Source organism: Leptopilina boulardi, unplaced genomic scaffold, assembly GCF_019393585.1.
Source record: "Leptopilina boulardi isolate dan_hultmark-lab unplaced genomic scaffold, ZJU_Lbou_2.1 LbouV2_341, whole genome shotgun sequence".
In the NCBI taxonomy this organism is placed as follows: Eukaryota; Metazoa; Arthropoda; class Insecta; order Hymenoptera; family Figitidae; genus Leptopilina; species Leptopilina boulardi.
The window spans coordinates 1,504,546-1,523,840 of record NW_026137909.1 but is presented as its reverse complement, the minus strand read 5'-3'; the positions used below and the strand labels follow the sequence as shown (position 1 = coordinate 1,523,840).

The window sequence follows — 19,295 nt, the reverse complement described above, 5'->3', positions numbered from 1 at the left end:
GTTCAACAATTGTTTACCTTTATAGTGATCTCAGAATTTTATCGAAATTAAAAACTTTTCAAGCCGGTCAGCTGCAATACAATATTGGGATCTCTTGCACTGCGACACGCTATCTGGTGGGACTTTCTGTAACCCCTGACAGTAGGTTACATCGCCTGTCAAAACATTGTTTGCTTACCGGTTTTATCAAATTTTCATAATTGTATGAATAATTAATTAACAATTATTAAATTACAATAATTATTATCGTCTTTTTTCATCATGGAGTTTGAAAAAAGAGAAAATAAAAGTCGTGTTTTCTGTAGTGTACCGGGTTGCAACAGCAAATCGTGCCGGGAAGTGACAGTTCGGTTTTATTGTTTTCCTAAAAAAAACGCAAGCCAGGTGAAAATTTTAAACAAATTCGGAAATGAGGAGTTGGTTGACCGGAGATTTGCTTGGATAAAAGCACTAAGAATCGGGAAAAAAATTTCAGATTCAATGAAAGTTTGTTCTCTGCATTTTAAAAAAGAAGATTTGTTTTTACAGACAGGTAAGTAAAACAAAAATTAAGACAATTTAAAAACTTTTATTTGTTTATAAATTAATAATTAATAAATTTTAATAAAATATAAATTAATAAATTAATATAATAAAAAAAATGTAAGATTATTTATATAATTTTTTTTCATAGAACTGGGTAATGACAAAACGTGTAAAAAGCTCGTACGTTTAAAAAAAACTAGTGTGCCTTCGCAAAATCTTCCTCAAGGAGTTATTGTAGACAAGTTAAGTGTCAATGAATCTGCACGTGCATCTCGTGAACTTAGATCGAAAAAACGTCTTAATAGATTTGAAAATTCTGAATTTATTTCTAATGGTGATGAACAGACTCAAAATGATTCAGCTCAGGTAAACAAATTTTCAATAACCTTCCAACTTTTTATGTTTTTGATATGTTTTGTAAATCAAATAGAATTTTGACATTTGATACATTTGCAATAGGAAATCGATTTAAGAAATGAAAATCTGATTCAAGAGGTAGATGTTCAGAATGATAAATGCGAAGAGATTGATAAAAATAAAATTGTGGGAAACGACGATTTTGTAGAACCTCTCTTAGAAAAATCTGCTGTTGTCCAAGAAAATTCTCATGTAGATGTTGAAGTTCAAGTTCAAACTTCCCAAATAGATGCTGCAATTCAAGTTGCAAGTGATTTTATTATACCGCAATTTTCAACTTTCATCACGACTGATCAAGAACTGAGCACAATGACAGGCATTTGTGATTTTAAATTGTTGTCTACAATTGAGCAGTTGGTGAAACATGTTAAATCAGATAATACAAGTGTTAAGTTAAATACAAGGGAATTAATTATTATGACATGCATGAAGCTAAAACAGAATATGTCATACGCAATGTTGGCAATATTGTTTAAATTTAAAAGTCAAGACAATTGCAAAAAACGAATTTTTGAAATGATTGATATTTTAAATATCTGTTTGAAACCTGCCATTTTTTGGCCAAGCAAAGAGAATGTTTTGAGAAATATACCGAAATGTTTTCAAGGATTTGAGCAGGTTAGAGTAGTTGTCGACTGCACTGAAATTCGAATTCAAAGACCTGCGAACTTATGCTGCCAAATACAAACCTACTCCTACTACAAAGGAAATTATACTATTAAATTTATGACTGGTGTAACATCTGCTGGATTGATTTCCTTCGTCAGTCAAGCTTATGGAGGTCGAGCCTCTGATAATTCAATTTTCGAGCAGAGTGCGATTTTAAATAAATTGGACAAAAATGACATTGTAATGGCAGATAAAGGCTTCACAGTGGAAGAACTTTGTAAAAAAAAAGACGTTTCTCTTCTAACGCCTTTCTTCTTAAGAAATAAAAAACAGTTTTCTGAAACTGAAGCCAATGTAAATCGCGATATTGCCAAAGCCCGAGTTCACGTGGAGCGAGCAAATCAGCGATTAAAAACATTTGCTATTCTTGGCGACATCCTTCCTGTTTGCATGATTAGCAAGATTGAAGAAATCTTCAACATCATCTGTGGAATAGTAAATCTGAGTGCACCAATTTTAAAAAATGATAAATTTTAGTTTAAAGGATTGGAGATTAAATACTGTAAATGTTTTTAAATACTGTTTATTTTTCTTATAAAGTTAAATACGAAAACCATTTTTTACAAAGATGACATGTATTTAAATTGAGTAAATATTATTACTAAGACAAAAAATACATATTTAATGTTTTTAGTTTCCTTTATGCATTTGAATTTTCATTTTGACAAATGTAATGAAGCATATTACTGAAATAAACTGTCTTCAATGATTTTAATAAATTTTTGGTATAGCTTTCGTCAAAATCGATTGAAAGTAAAAGAAACTTGTCGTCGAATGGAGCGTAAATGATAAAGTCAGTAACTGAAACATTTAATAAGGCCATACCAATTTGCACTTGGGCATAATAAGCATGTTTTTTTTTTAAACGTAATTCGTTACCTTCATTTGTCAGCCATTTTATAGATTTAACGACCTTTTCCAATTTTTTTGTTTTTCCTTCATACGGACATTTTATTTCAAGCAATTTCATTAATTTGTCATTTTGAAACACAATGCCATCAGGCGAATATCCTAACCAAGGGTTCTGACGCGATACAATTAAACCACATTGAAAAACATCTAGAGAAGTTGATTTTTTATATGCTTCACGTGCAAGCGATTCACTATCTCTTCCATGTTTAACATAGCAGTTGTTGATTGGTTTCGGATAAAAATAATTTATCGATTTATTTTTCCAATCTGGTTTCGAATTGTTTCGATATGTGAATAAACTGTATGCGTTACTCCCCGTTATTCTAAACTGTCTCTCTTCTAACCAGGTTGAATAAAATTTAGAAGTTTCGATACAAATATCTTGAACATTCTTATTTAATCGGGAAACGAAATCTTCACAACATTGTCGAAGAGGGTTTGTTTGAACATTTCTTAAATCATTTAGAATCTTTGACGAATCTTGATTTTCAAAAATTGCTTGTAACTTATCAAGTTCAATTGTAACATTATTATTATTATTTACTTCCTCTACAGGCTCATGTCTTCCAGACCTATAAAATAACATAAAACAAGAAAAAGGCAATGATAAATTACTTTCATAACGCCCATTTTAAATATGTTGCAGATTATGGAATTTAATTGTTCACAAAACAAAAATAGAAAAGTCTCGTAAATAATTCAATTTTTCATGTAAAAATATAATAAATCAAATAAAACATTTGATTGCCTATCAAAAAGTGTAAAAAATCACGAAAAATATTCAATTGTAAAAATATAAAATTACGTTGGAATTTGATTATGATAAATAATATATAAAATTACATTCTTTTTCCATGATTAAAGCAACTGAAAAAAATTACAAAATGCAAGTAATAGAAAAAATAATAAGCAAATAAATAAATAAATTAGGTCAAATTCCTCATTATAGAGCACGTGAAAAATGCATTAACTATAGTTTAAAAATTCGATAATAGAATGTAAAAACAAAATTATATCTAATTACATGTGATACGCTAAAGCCGAGGTATGAAGATTTGTAATCATTATGTTTCTCAATAAATCTTCATCCAACTGATATTGTGCAGTATTCTCAGTTTCTTCACTTTCAATTTGCTTGGGTGAGAAACATTTATGTTTTCTCAAAGGCTGCGTTTCGTACTTTTGAAGTGTCGATTTATGGGGAGCATTCCAAATGCACTTCTTGTCAGTGCAAGTAACAGTTTTCAATTCCTCTAGGTCATTTCTACAAAAAATGAGAGTGCTTTAATGAATAAAAATAAATTATCAAACAAAAATTTTTAGTTTACTGACAGATTCTTAATTTTTAGGTTATATTTAATAATGTGACTTGATTTTGATTCTTTTAAGGTGATCCAAAAGAATAAAAATAATTAATTATTAAATATGTGTTATGTGTATAATGGACTCCAATTTGTAACTACATTGAGAAAGCAAAATAAGTTCAGAAAAATAAAACGTTATTTGACTGCATGTTATCGAATAAAAGAAATATAATTTAAATTCAAGAATTAATTTTTTCAACTAAAATTAATTATAATTAACTTAAATCAGTTCAAATTACTTCAAAAAAACTACTTCACAATACGTTCTTCAATAATATTTGACGATAAATTATCGAAAATTGAAAAGTAAAATAAACAATTCGTATACATAACCTAAAAATGGACTTGTGTCATCATCAACGTTTCTTTCTCATTAACTGAACAAAATACTCAATAATTATAAATAAATGCAAGTCTAATAATCAAAATTCAGAATTAAATGACAAATATTTACAATAATAGTATTTAATAAAGAGAATTCTAACCTGTTGCAATATAGCAGTACTGCTACCACATGTTTGCAGGCACCACTCAAACCGGCTTTGCACGAGCACAACATTGACAATATTTCACCTGCTTTTGTTATTTTACCAGTAATCTCGTGAGGAGAATCTCTTATACTTGAGGTTTGGAGACAAAACGCCAAAATTTTATAATTATAACTGTCATCACTGGTACTTTCATTGTTGAATACTTTTCCGCAATGTAAAACGTGTCCGGCATTGAGAAGGCCTTCTCCACCAATAAAATTTTTACAATTTGGTTGCGTGTTTGCAAATTTGCAAATTTCTTGCATGCAAACCTTCATTTTTTAAATATATTTTTGAAAAAACAATAAAAACAAACACTTCTGTTACTGTACAAGTGTACATGTAACCTCCTGTCAGTGGTTACGATTTTCGCCGCTAGGGTATAAAAAAATTAGCCACGCCCCACAAGAGATCCCAATACAAGGTATATTTATCTAAGATACAAGGCAGGCAGGGTTATGCAATTACGCGTTCTCAAATTTAATTGGCTTTTCTGATAGCAAATGTCCAAAATATGAAAAGTTTCTGTTATACAGCCAATCACATTTTCGTTAGAAACATTTGTTGCCACTGAAGTGTGTAAACGCCTTCTTGTTTACACTAATCACCATAAAATCATATAAAAGTATGTATTACAAACACTATAAAAAAATTGTACTAAATATGTCAAAGAGGTACTTAGAGTACTGCTCTTGTGTAAATTGTACTAGTTTAGTACAATTCTACTGAAAGTGGCAACCCTGTATGTACGTTTATAGACGTAGCTCACACTGAAAGCCCACTTTAGAATGTACGTCTATAGACTCTCACACTCGAGGGGTTAATTAAAATAACTTTGATAGAAAATTTAGATCTAACCAAATTTTGCCATGGCAGGAATTGTATAGAATCCATTTTTTTGAATTAACCTTTGGAGGCTTAATGTGTCCAACAATATCTTTCCAAGGCAATGTTGTCACATCAGGAGTTGAGGGCCACTTTCACGACTTCAAACTCTTTTGCATAGCAGATATTTTTGCTCCATCTTTCGTTGTTTTAATAATTTTTCCCGAAAAGTTTGATGTTCTTCACGAATAGCACATGATACTTTGCCCAACAACTGTAAAATATAAATTACAGTTGACAGCTGTCAAATAAACTGTCAAGTTTGCTGAAAAGTGATCTTATCGATTTAAAATGAAAGTAGAAACATTTTCAGATCAGCTGGTATAGAATTTAAGGTAAAATTGATAATTTTTTTTATTCATATTATAATTTAACAGCTGTTGAGTTGGCAATAAGTGGACAGTTAATATGACAGCTGTCAAACTGTCAATTTGACATTAACTATGTGATCGCAATAATTAAACCTTTCAGTTGGTTGGTTAATATCTATTATTAATTTGGCAATTTTTATTATCCTTTTTATACCCAATCTATTCTCAGTATTTCTCATTTACAATATCTTAATTCCATAGAAGGCGTTGGACAAAATATTTTCTCCAACCTCTCCAATGCACTTTTCCGTTCCAATGGCAGCTTCTTATTCTTTTTCGAATAATTCTATTTCTTCATTTTCTTTTCCTTCCTTCTGTTCTTTTCGAGGTCTTCCTCGCTTTTGTTTTGGTTCAATGCGGTCTGTTTCATCTCTTTCTTCGTGTAGATTATTATCGATGTTCGATTGCTTCACTTTCCATTTCTTTCACCTTTTGTGGCCTTCCTCGTTTTATTTTTGGACCATTTTTCTCTTGATCATTATTTTTCTTATTGTTTTTCTTCTCTTCCGTCTCTTTCAGTCTTGTAATAAAGGTCCCTGTCATGAGGACTTTTCCATACGTTTGGTGTTTTTATCGTGTTCCTAGACTTTTTGTTGAATTTGTTGCTGGATTTTGTGCAGCGATCTTTGTTAGTTGATGGGCAAAAATATAAATGATTTCCGTAACAGACGTGGATTGTTTTTCTTTATGTTTGTTTTGGTTTACAGCTTAAGTCTAGAGGACCCTCTGACATTTCTTATTTATTAGTATTTGTCAATACTTCTTTGAAACGACCATCATCTACAAAATTGTTTCGAATGAAAGAGATAGATTCTTGTCGTTCTGATCGCTCTGAATGTTCTGGTCCCGGAGAAGCCAACCTTTGCTGCTTGTTTCGATGTTGCTCATAACAGGCTAATACCCTTGCACCGAATAAATCTTCATCAAACTATGTCTCGTCAAAAGAAAAACAATCCGGTGGATTTAAAAACTACTGATAATATTCTTGCGGCTCAAATTTTTCCACAATTTACCCAATAATGCATTAAACTCACTTTTTGCAAGGCGGGAGTTCTTGTATCGCATTTTTGATTTACCATCTTCAACTAGAATTTTGTCCCATGCAGTTTTGACGGGACAAAAATCACATTTATCCAGTGGTTGAATTCAATCAGTCAGATGGCTCTGGAACTTCAAAATATCTATTTTATTCTCAAAGGCTTGCTCAATTATGTAGAATCCAATCCAAAATAATTAATTTAGTACGTATTTTTATTTATTGAAAATTTATTATTACAAAATAATATATTATAATAATATATTATTACAAAAATATTCAAGTAATTCTTCATCTTAACTTTTCTCTTAGCAATCAAAAACTCGACTAACTTCTAACTTGAGACCTCGTTGCCACACAGGGCTTGGGTCTCTATAATCTTTTCTTTTTCTAATTTTGACACTCGCACTCTTTCTAACATGCATCGAAATAGTCACACGTGCATTAGCAGAACCGAAATAACGCCACTTTTGTCCACTTATACTGTTTAGGATAACCGATACCTTTCATAAACACTTAGGCGACTCTCGGGCGCCATTTCTCAAACACATTTTTAAATTTTTGAGAACTCTTTTAATTTCGATTCACTTTATAAAAATTATTTAAACACTTTTTTTATTTAAGCTTTTAAAATTTCAGGATCACTACAATTATTCGGATACTCATGTGGCTAGCATGACCATCGAAAAATAGAACAGCTTTTCTGTCTTCCAAATTACTATCTCGACGAATGTCATTGACGGTAGGTATAAACATCTTTTTAAACCAATCGAGCGTCCTAATTCCATAACTCGTTCGACGCTCGGACGGACGCTTTATTGGTAGTCGGGTAGCAGCGAGGGAGCCACTGACGATCGCTGCTACCCGACTACCAATAGAGCGTGCGTCCAAGCGTCGAACGAGTTATAGAATTGGGACGCTCAATCATAAAAAGTGGGTTCTTCCATTTAGCCATTATTCGTCGCAGTGTACATAGTACCATAGTACATAGTACCTCTATTTAAAGCTCGGCCTTTTTCACCTATATCTCTCATACGTGAAGGATTCGATGCGAAGCCAGTTTCGTCAGCATTGAAAATTAAAGCTGCAGAGCTTTCATCAATTGAAGACGTTAAGTACAGATTCCTCACCCTGTCATAAAAATCGTAAATAATGAATGAATCTCAAGCAATTTTTCTTGCTTCCAGCAACATTGTCGGCTTCTTAAATGAAAGCGACGGGTTTCGTTTCATAAATCCATAGTACCAGTCGTCTCCTGGACGATTATCCTTAAATCTTGTTTTCGGATTTTTTGTATTGCAGTATTCTTACACTAGTGATTTAAGGGGTTAGTACCACATCTTTTTTCAAAAAAATAGATTTTCTACACGGAAAAAAATGGATACTTGAATACAGTATGCAAATTATACTTAAAAGAAAAATAATTGAACATAATATTTATATACTTAACAATAGCATATTCTTAAAATAATATATTTTCTGAATTAGTATATTTATACTCATTTTTGTATATAAGCGCGTGCGCAGAAGTATCGTAAACGACAGTCATAAACATAGAGTTAGAGATTAACCTCAAATTTCAGTGTGTTTTAAACGTGGTTTAAATCAAGAGCCTTTTTGGTTTAAATAATAGTCGATTTCTTGTTCCTATTTTCATGAGAGAAAATGATTAAATTTTGTTGCAATCAATCAACAATCGTTCTTCCCTTATAATAAAAATGATGATATCGATCATCGTTCTTCCCCAATGTTTACAAATTGTCAGAACACGAATTCGACGATAAATCTTTTACTTTATTGTCCAAAAACGAGATTAAAGAAATTATTTTTGAAATAACTGCATATTCTTATAGTAGATATATATGTAGAAATGCTATGGAATTTATTATTTTGGTTGGATTTTTTTGGTACAATGTAAAAGTCACGCGCTCATGTATATAAAAGCATATATACATGTATGTAATGTATCTTGTCGAGTAAAGGGGTATTTCCTTGAAAAAGGACATGTTTTCGTAAATTCACTTTTTCTCAAAACAACGTTTTTTGACCAGGCGGACATCATAAAAAAAACTATTGCACCGATTAAGCTCAAATTTTTATGGCTTATTCTACACATATACCGCTATCATCGGAACAAGAATCATAATTTTTCATTGATATTTAACCATTTTTTAAACAATTTGAAGTAAATAAAATAAATTTTGTAAAAAAAATATTTAAGAAAAGTCACTGAGATGTGGTATTAAATTAAATAAACTAGATTTTTAGGTTAGGAACTGTCATGAGTGACAACGTTCACACCGTTCACAAATAACATTAAACAAAATATTAACGACGCTACTCTCTGAAAACCAAACATAATGGCGGGAAATTCAAAAGATGAAAAGTAAAAATATTTTATGAAATTAGTTCAAAATATCTTACAAAAAGAAAAAGACATAAACTTATTTTATAATTTTTAATTTTTCTTACTTTAATCCTAATAATCATTTTTTTAAATCATTATTAAGATAAAAAAATAAAAATTATAATCCAAAGGTAATTAGGTGAAATTAAAATTATGGTTACTTAAAATTTCATAAGTAAAATTGTAATAAATATTTATTTAAAAAAAATATATATATAAATGATATATCGAGATCAGAGAAAACAACAAAATTCTGTTTGGATATTAGGGAAAAGTCATCGAAAAATAAAATCTTATGTCAGCGCTGATTGAATTATAGTAAGATTTAATATAATTAAATTTTATTTAATTGTAATAAATTGTCTTCTTTGATTTTCAATTTTTTATTTATTTTTTTTGTTTAAAATCGACAGTTGCAGTCTGAACAAAAATCTTAATCAGAAAGGAGTCCGAATTAGTCGGCAATCTGTGTGTAACGAATCCGGATTAAGTTAGATCTAAAATCTTAATTGAAAACTGTATGTAAAAAATCTGGTATTAGTCCACAACAATGACGATTTTGAACATATAAATTCCGGATTTTCCCGGACACATTTTGGATTAAGATGTTATACCAGATTATTCCGGACTCATTTTAGGTTAAGTTTTATGATCGACCAAGAATCGAATTGTTACAGATTAATTTTATATAAGTTTTTGACTACTTTAGACTTATCTCATATATTTGTCTTTTCGTTCGCATTAATTTCGGAATATTCTGTATCATTTTCGGACTGTTTTCGTCGAATCTAGATAGATTCAGTCCGTTTAAAAATCTGAATCCGAAATGATTCTGGTATAATCCGACATTCTGTATGTATTAAATCCGCAATTATAGTTCGCAACAATCTGGATTTAGTTATGTTTTGCTGCTTTTATTACAGTTCGCCAGATGCAGTTCTCTCACAGTTGAGATGAGTCTTAAGTTCTATAAGAACTGTTTATTGTCGGCGTAAAAGACATGTTACCTTCTGACCAATAGTCACGCACTACTTTGGTTAATATTTCGGAATGTGGAATTAATTTGCAACAGATCGGTTTGGAGTCGGGATTCTATTATCTAGAATTAGTCCGGTTAAGTCCGAAATTAAACGGATCATACACAAATAAAAAATACAAAATTACTTCTATTGAATTCGAAATCAATCCGGCCTGTGTAATCAGTAATTCTAGAATCTGCACTCACTAGTTACGTTTAATCGAGCTGACTTCGGATTAGACCTGATTAGACCTTGCAGTAAGCGTACAATATTAACTTATCACAACCTTACCGAGTAAGCTTACCTACAAACTTACCATCTAATAAGCATGCAAAAAACGCCAAGTGACTACAAAAACATCTAAGTAAATACATTCATGATATCAAATGCTTTATTGATAATTTTCTTACTACATTGAAAATGCGTCAATTGTTTTAATAGGGATGTGTCGGGAAACGGGACTAAAATGAATTATAATTTTGTTCCGTTCCGTGCCAGAGGCATAAAACTAAATTACTTAAGGAATTTGTTTTGTGTTCCGGCACGATACGAAATAAGAGGTAATTATATTTCGTGCCAAGGAACGGAACAAAAATAAGAGGCAATTATATTTCGTGCCGAGGAATAAAACAAAAATAAGAAGTAATTATATTTCGTGCATAGGAACGACACAAAAATAAATAGAAATCTTATTTCGTTCCAAGCTCAAAAACAGAATTATATAGTAGGGTCATTCTCTAGAAAAGGACAAATAACACGTTTAAGACATTTTTTCTAAAAAATATTTAAAATTAATAAAAATAATGGCGGTCATATTATAGTATTTAACATCATTTAATCAGGACATATGATAAAAAAATAGAAATTGCATATTATGTGAAATATTCATCATCACATGGTGCAAAACTCCATTCCGTAACCGTGCATGAAGCTAATTTTACTCAAACAATTAATATTACTTTTAATTTCTAATATAATTTCATCTTTTGTCTAGCAATATTTATTAATTATTCTTTATTGTAATAGATTACGGAAGAGGCAAGGCAAAATATTTAAATTTTTATTTTCTAGAATTAAATTAGTTTTGTGCGCTATGGAAAACTCCATTCCGTAACCGGACACAAATATAGATATTAGATGTAAACAAACACGTTAAGAGAGCAATGCAGAGATAAACAGTATTTAGAATATTGGTGTGATTACATGTCAATGCGAATTAGGATAAAAGAGAAGAAAATATTCAGTGTAAATAAGATATTCAGTTGAGCAGTGAGCATCGACAGAAAGAAAACTCCATTCCGTAACCGCAGAAAATTTTAAATTTCGGTAAGTAAATGATAAATATTATTAATTATTTATAGAATATTATTTTATTTCAATAAAATATGGCAAATACCATTAATTGTTTGTTCACAACATTTTTTCTTTTCATATTAGAATCAATATATTATGGAGCTGTAGTGTGTAATAAAACTCCATTCCGTAACCGACAGTGGATTTTCCATTTTTTGGTAAGTAAATGAAAAATTTTAGTAATAATTCTTAGAATAAAAAAAAGAAACGATTATTTGATAACGTTTTGATTAAAAATTTCGAAATTTTTTTAATATAAGCAATCAATTTAGGCGTCGTTAAAGGGAGAAAAACTCCATTCCGTTACCGCCAGAACTTTTTTAGTTTTTTGCTAAGTAAATAATAAATATAAGTCAAATTCATTACGCGGTGGGTTTTTGGGGTCGCTGATTACGAATTTGATTTTAGTTTTTTAAAATTCAAAATGGCGGATCCAATATGGCGGATGAAATGTTTTAAATTTCAGTGAAATGGCCTAAATTTTATTACTAGGAGGTTTTTTGGGTCGCTGATTACGAATTTGGAGTTAGTTTTTTAAAATTCAAAATGGCGGATCCAATATGGCGGATGAAATGTTTGAAATTTTAGTGAAATGGCCTAAATTTTGTTACTAGGGGGTTTTTTGGGTCGCTGATTACGAATTTGGAGTTAGTTTTTTAAAATTCAAAATAGCGGATCCAATATGGCGGATGAAATGTTTTAAATTTCTGTGAAAAAGTCTAAATTTTGTTACTAGGGGGTTTTTGGGGTCGCAGATTACGAATTTGATGTTAGTTTTTTAAAATTTATAATGGCGGATCCAATATGGCGGACAAAATGTTTAAAAATTTTGTAAAATGACCTAAATTTTGTTACTGGAGGGTTTTTTAGGTCACTGATTACGAATTTGATATTATTTTTTTTAAATTCAAATTGGCGGATCCAATATGGTGGATGAAATGTTCGAAAATTCGGTAAAATTACCTAAATTTTGTTACTATGGGGTTTTTTGGATTGCTGAGTACGAATTTGATGTAATTTTTTAAATATTCAAAATGCCGGATCCAATATGGCGAATGAAATTTTTTGAAAATTTTGTGAAATGTCATTAATTTTGTTACTAGGAGTTTTTTGGGTCGCTGATTACGAATTTGATGTTAGTTTTTTCAATAGTTAAAATCGCGGATCCAATATGGCGGATGAAATATTTGAAAAATCGATAAAATGGCCGAAATTTTGTTGCTTGGGGGTTTTTTAGGTTTAAATGTTTGAAAAAAATATCTTAACCCTCATGAGTAAACATGATTCAAAAATTATAAAGTTAAGAAACTGTTTATTAATTTAAGTTAATTTACTTTCTAGAACCATGAATGCTGTCAAAAATGTTGAAGAACTGAAGAAGAAAAAAAGAAAAGAAGCTGCTAGAATTCGAAGGTTGCAAATTAAAAACGATCCTTTTAAATATGAAGAGTCAAAAAGAAAGGATAGAGATCGAAAAAATGCGCGGAAAAAATCTGTCAAAAATCTGTCAGAAAAAAATCAGGTGCAGCAGAGATTAAAATGGAAAAAAAATTATTACAAAAGACAGGAAAAGAATCGTGAAAAGAAGAATATAGAATCTTCCTAGAAAGATGGTAGGGTTATTGAAGGAAAAAAAACGCGACGGAAAAATACATTTAATCTACAAAAAAAATCAAATTGCTAGAACAAAAATTAAAACATCGGGACAAACAATTTAATCGATATCGGATGAAGTTAAAAAGAACGATGGAAAAAGAAAGAACTAAAATCGAAAAGATGAATAAAAATTCTCCAGAAATAATTGTAAAAAATTTAATTAAAGGTCAAAATGTTTCACAAGCAGTCAAAGATAATTTGCTCCTTGGAGAAGTAATGAAATCTCAATTAAAAGAAAATTTTCAACAACTTGGGAGACAAAAAGATAAAAAAAAATTTTGCGAATTAATATCTGGTAAAACTGTCAAAAAATATAAAAAATTACATCTCGTAACAGATTTAACTTCCGGAGGATTTATGAGTTTTAAAAAAAGGGATCAAAATATTACCAACATTGGAAGCTGGTTAAACAGAAGGTAACTTCATTTTTTGAAAGTGACGAGAGTAGCCGCCTTTGCCCTGGAAAAAAAGATTTTATTTCTAGGAAGAGAATTAAGAAACAAAAAAGATATTTAAATAATTGTATGAAAGTTTTACACAAGAAATTTGCTGCAAGGCACTTAAATTTAAAAATTGGCTATGCAACTTTTTGTCGTCTTAAACCTTTCTGGGTTGTTCCTCCTGCTGTCTCTAATAGGGACACTACTATGTGTATAATGCACTCTAATGTGGGATTAATGACTTCAAGATTAAAATTAGCTAACATCATCGGAGAAAAATCACCTGAAGATCTTTGTACAAGTTTATGTTGCGAAAACATAAAAGACGAATGTCTTGAAAGAACTTGCAGCGAATGCAAAAATAGAAAACTAATACCAAAGGGTAATTTCGTTAAAGAAGATAATATATATTATGAAAAGTGGACTTCTACTACAAATAAAATTATTGTCAACGGTGTTGAAAAGTTAAGTAGAAGAACAGTTAAAGAAAAACTTCTTACTACGAAAGGAGAACTTTTCACATCTCTCGAAAAATCAATAAAGTTATTTTTCTTTCATGTTCGAAACGTGCAACATCAATATCAAGCCATAGATGTGATAAAAAACAATTTGAAATTTAATGAGGTACTCATACACATCGACTTTTCAGAAAATTTTTTGTGCAAATATTCTGAAGAAATTCAGGCTATTCACTTTGGTGGTTCTAAATCGCAGCTAAGTTTACATACGGTTGTTGTTTACCACAAAGATTATAAACCGATATGTATATGCACTGTTTCCGATAACCTTTGCCACGATCCAGTTGCAATTTGCGCCCACTTTCAGCCAGTTCTAGAAAAAGTGAAAGAACTCATTTCGAACTTGGACGTTGTTCACATTCTGAGTGATGGTCCTTCCACACAGTACAAAAATAAAAAAATGTTCCATCTCATTGGGACATATTTGTCTAAAGAAATAGGAGCAAATTCTATCCACTGGCATTATAGCGAGACAGGTCATGGAAAAGGCGCCCCTGATGGTGTTGGAGGCTGCATAAAAAGAACTGCAGATTCTTTAGTTGCTGCGGGAAAAGACATTCCTAACTTGACAACATTTATAAATGAAGTTTCACCACGCTGTCCAGGGATTCACATCCATAAATTGGATACAAATCTTATTCCAAAAATTGAAAAGTACGTGCCTGAAACCCTGAAATGTTTTAAAGGTACTCAGAAAATACGAGAAGTAATTTGGAATAAAAATTCTCCTGTTCTGCAACTTCGATCTCTTACATGCATTCAATGCTCATCAACGGAAATTTGTTCTCATTACGCATTGGGAGAAATAAATTTTTTACAACTTAGTCACAATGACAACGTTTCGCAATTGATGTCTCACGATCTACCACTTTCGATTTCAACTGAAAATGCAAAAAATAGTCAAAGACTTCGCTATAATGACGTCTATTCTGACAGCGACAACGATGAAGATAATGAGATTAAACGAGATAACAGTCAGCAAAACAGCAGTGCAGTGAAAAATGAAGATTACGTTTTAGTTGCGATTGGAGGTAAAAGGAAAATAAACAAACATTCTGTTGGAACGGTGTTAATAAGTAACGCTTCTGAAAAGTACACTGTGAAATTCATGGAAAAAGTGAAGCGAGTTAAAGCATTTACCTTTCCAAACATCGAAGTTATTCTCGACGTATAAACTTATGCGAATTCGGTTGATTTTTAAAAATTCTGTCCGCTCTATTCGATCCTCCATTTTGAATTTTGAAAAACTAACATCAGATTCGTAATCTGCGACCTGGAAAACCCCCGAGTAATCATTTTCAAACAAATCCAATTACTTTTCAAATATTTCATTCGCCATATTGGATCCGCCATTTTGAATTTAAAAAAAGTAACATCAGATTCGTAATCAGCGACCTCAAAAACCCCCGAGTATCAAATTTCAGATGAATCCAATTAATTTTTAAAAAATTGTCCGCCATTTTGGATCCGCCATTTTGAATTTTTGAATTCTGACCATAGATTCGTAATCAGCGACCTCGAAAACCCCCGAGTAACCATTTTCAAACCAATGCAGTCATTGTATTTGCGATAAAAAATTAAACAATTATTTTACAATAAACAATTGTTTTTTAAACAATAATGTTCATAAAGATTGTAACAACATATTTTAGAGACTTAGTATAGTCCTCCTCTTCACATAGAAATAGTTATTTCAGTGTTTTTGAAACTTTTTTTTTTTAATTATAATTCAGAATTTGTCCTTTTTGAGAGATTTACCTAGTAATACATTTACGTGTCCTGACACGTTCCTAAATAGACTCGGATTTTGTTTTGATTCTAAACACTCTATTCAACATTATACATATAAACATGACAATCTCATAAATTCCGAGAAATGAATGTTTATCTAATTCTATAGTTTACATCATTACTAAGATTAAATAAAAATATTCTATAAATTTCAAAACATGAGTATTCACATCATAAATGAATTATATTAATATTAAACCTTAACATTAACCACGGTGAGCTTGAATACAATTTTAATCAAAAGTTTACTAACTTCAAATTTCTTTGGGAATTTTAAATCTACATATTTTTAGATGTATTTTCCAAAAAAAATTAAAATAATCGGCGTAGGGCTTTTTGAGAAAAACCAATTTTATTATTTTTACAAAAACCTACTTTGCATATTTTTGTTTATGTTGACAAATCTATCAAAATATTAATACCGCAGATGTGAATTCAACAATATCGTAATATTTTTTAATTGATTTCAAACATATGTAAACGATTGTAATTTATAAACAGAATTTTTAAAAACACATTAACCTAAAGTTCTAGATATGTAAACTATTATACTGACACACAGCACGTAAAAGTTTTTTTGGATAATCCGGATGATCAATAGTAACCTTGTTAATCTCCCAAGTAGATTTAAAATCAAAATGGACAGATTCCATTGCTTGCTCACTAAAAAATCCTAAGCCTAGTCCATTTTTCTCGCAAAACTCTTTAACGTGAAAGAAAACTGCATGCACCTTTGGAGTGACTTCAATTCCTAATTCCATATAACTTTTTCTAAAAGCTTCTATGTGTTTTTTGTAATTCTTGTCAAGATCATTCCCGAAGCATGAAGATACAACATTTTTGAAGTCATTGAAAACTGTTACATATTTTATCACACCTATGTTTTTCATGCTGCGTAAAATATCCACATTGTTCAAAAGCTTTTTGCACGAATTACCTTTGAATGCTGGTGCACCGTAAGTGATTTCACGTTCCGCGTAACAGGCTTTTGCCCAAGCAAGGGATTCTGTCTCATAATCTTTCAACATGTGAGAAAACAGCGTATTGACCACGCCAAGCATAAGGTGTAATTCCGGCGGTGGAATAATATCCAAATAAACCTTGTCTTTCTCACTCATGAAGAGTGGTGGATTAACGCAGTTAAAAAAATTCTTCGCTTTGTCTTTTATTGCTCCACTTCCACGCCATTTTTCGTAATTTTCCAATGTATTTTGCGGAGATCGGAGAGTGCTACACTTATGAAGTTCGCCTTTTTTTGCATGACACCAGGTGCATGGGTATGTACTACTATGTGACATAATACCAGCTAAAATATTTGCTATTTTAAGGTCAGTTGCAATCGTGCCTTCGAATGAATTTAAACGCAACTCAGACCAAAGTTGATCAACGTTTTCATAATTCTCCTGAGAATTTGGAGCGATTGATAATATAAATAATTTTTTAACCCCGGAATCTTTAAATTTTTTTGCAGAGATGCCCTCATTATAAGTAGAACGCTTGGACTGTTTGATTTCGTTGGTCTGAGTTTGTATTGAAAGGCAAATCTTCAAAAATCCGCCTCCTCCATCTATGCCTAGTTTTAAGACAGGATTTGTAACATATCTCTGATTTTGTACATATTCGAGGAAACCCTGTAAATTGCTACAATATACAACGACTTTAGCATCAGCGGAAATTTCTTTGCCTTTTACTCTCACAAACTCAAAATCTTTATAATCAAAAAAGTTATCAAGCGAGTAATCTTTAGTCGCAAGCTTTGGTTTCAAACCGGACTCAATCACTTTCCTATTACAAGATGCTACACGCAAAGCAGATGCAATTGAATTAATCTTTCGATTACTTAAATTCAGATTAGTTTGAATATTTGCCATATCATTTACAGACAATAATGGACGCTTCAAAGAAGAATTATCTTTGGTATTTTTAAACTGAATTTGAAGAGGTCGACCTTGCAACTGAGACAAAGATACATTGGAAGAAACATTTTCTTTGTTCTCGTTAAATTTTTGCTTCAGCACTGATGAAATTACTTGACTTTGGACCTTTGATGGCATTTCTAATAAGCAAGAGGAAAAATTGGTCACTTGAGAGGTTGAATTGCACTTATGTACTTTTCCTTTTCCAATGACAGAAAAACAGGATAGGCATCGTTTCTCAGCAACGGGTTTTTGTGTTGTTTGTTCTAAGATATATATAAAATTATTTTTAAAAAATTACAAATTAAAACCATTTAAGTCGATACAAGTAATATACATGTAGATATCTACCTAAAACTTGATCTTCTTCAGTTATTTTTGAAAAATTTACAGGTTGGCTTCGTGCTATTTCACAAACTTTACACATACACTTCAAATTGCCTTTCGATCTTGTTACTATTACATTTCTATTTCTAAACATGGAAAAATCAGGTAGATCTATTTGTTTATCCTGAGTTTTGGCGTTAAAAAGAAGTATTCTACAAGAGACGCACAAGGCTGCCGGAAGTGTATCATCATCCAGATTTATCGAAGGGCTAACTAGGTTAGCAATGTACGTTTTCAATGTGCTTTTAATAGAAAACATTTTTTTATGTTTTCGAAAGCACCAAAAACACACTTTATTTCGATTTTCATTATGCGTTAAAGCCTTATGTGGCATTTTCAACATAAAATTAATTTTCACAATAACAAATAAAAGTGAAAAATATCTGACATTATTATGTGCGAAGTGAGTAAAATATTTACATAACAAAGTACAATCAGAGGAAATATAAAAATTGCGTACTATTACTACAATTTCTGTAAAATAAAATGTAATACGTTTTTTCTCAAAAAGCCCTCCGCCGATTATTTAAATTTTTTTTGGGAAATAAATTTAAAAACCTGTAGATTAAAAATCCGCAAAGAAATTTACAGTTAGTAAACTTTTGATTAAAATTGTATTCAAGCTCACCGTGTAACCCTTTCAGTTATATATTTTTCTACTGAACAAAGTTTACAGATCATTGTATCCTTAAGGGTTTTTGGGGTCGCTAATTAAGAATCCGATATCAATTTTTAAAAAATTCAAAATGGCGGAACCAATATGTCAGACGATTTTTTAAAAAAAATTATCAGATTTACATGAAACTCGTTACTTAATCGTATCCTGGAGATATCCGGAAGTTTGGATATCCCTAGGACGTCCATAGGATATCTTGAATATCCGGATGCTGTCACAGAAAATTAAAAGGCATTAAAATAAGCTGCAACGCTTATTATTTTAATCCAATTTTGCTTATTTTAATCCATTTTAGTATTAAAATAAGCAAAATTGGATTAAAATAATAAGCGTTGCAGCTTATTTTAATACCTTATAATTTTCTGTGGATAGGGAATAATAATTGAGTAAAAAGTTAAAGAATATTTTAAGATTTATATATTT

General features: G+C 30.8%; 1 protein-coding gene across 1 annotated transcript; it reads left to right on the top strand.

The window, feature by feature from the left end:
* The first annotated feature begins 480 nt into the window (after positions 1 to 480).
* LOC127285705 (uncharacterized) lies at positions 481 to 2,088 on the top strand. The gene is made up of 3 exons (XM_051311843.1): positions 481 to 532; positions 674 to 891; positions 985 to 2,088. The coding sequence occupies exons 1-3, from the start codon at positions 481 to 483 to the stop codon at positions 2,086 to 2,088; spliced, it is 1,374 nt and encodes a 457-aa protein (XP_051167800.1).
* The last annotated feature ends 17,207 nt before the right edge of the window (positions 2,089 to 19,295 follow it).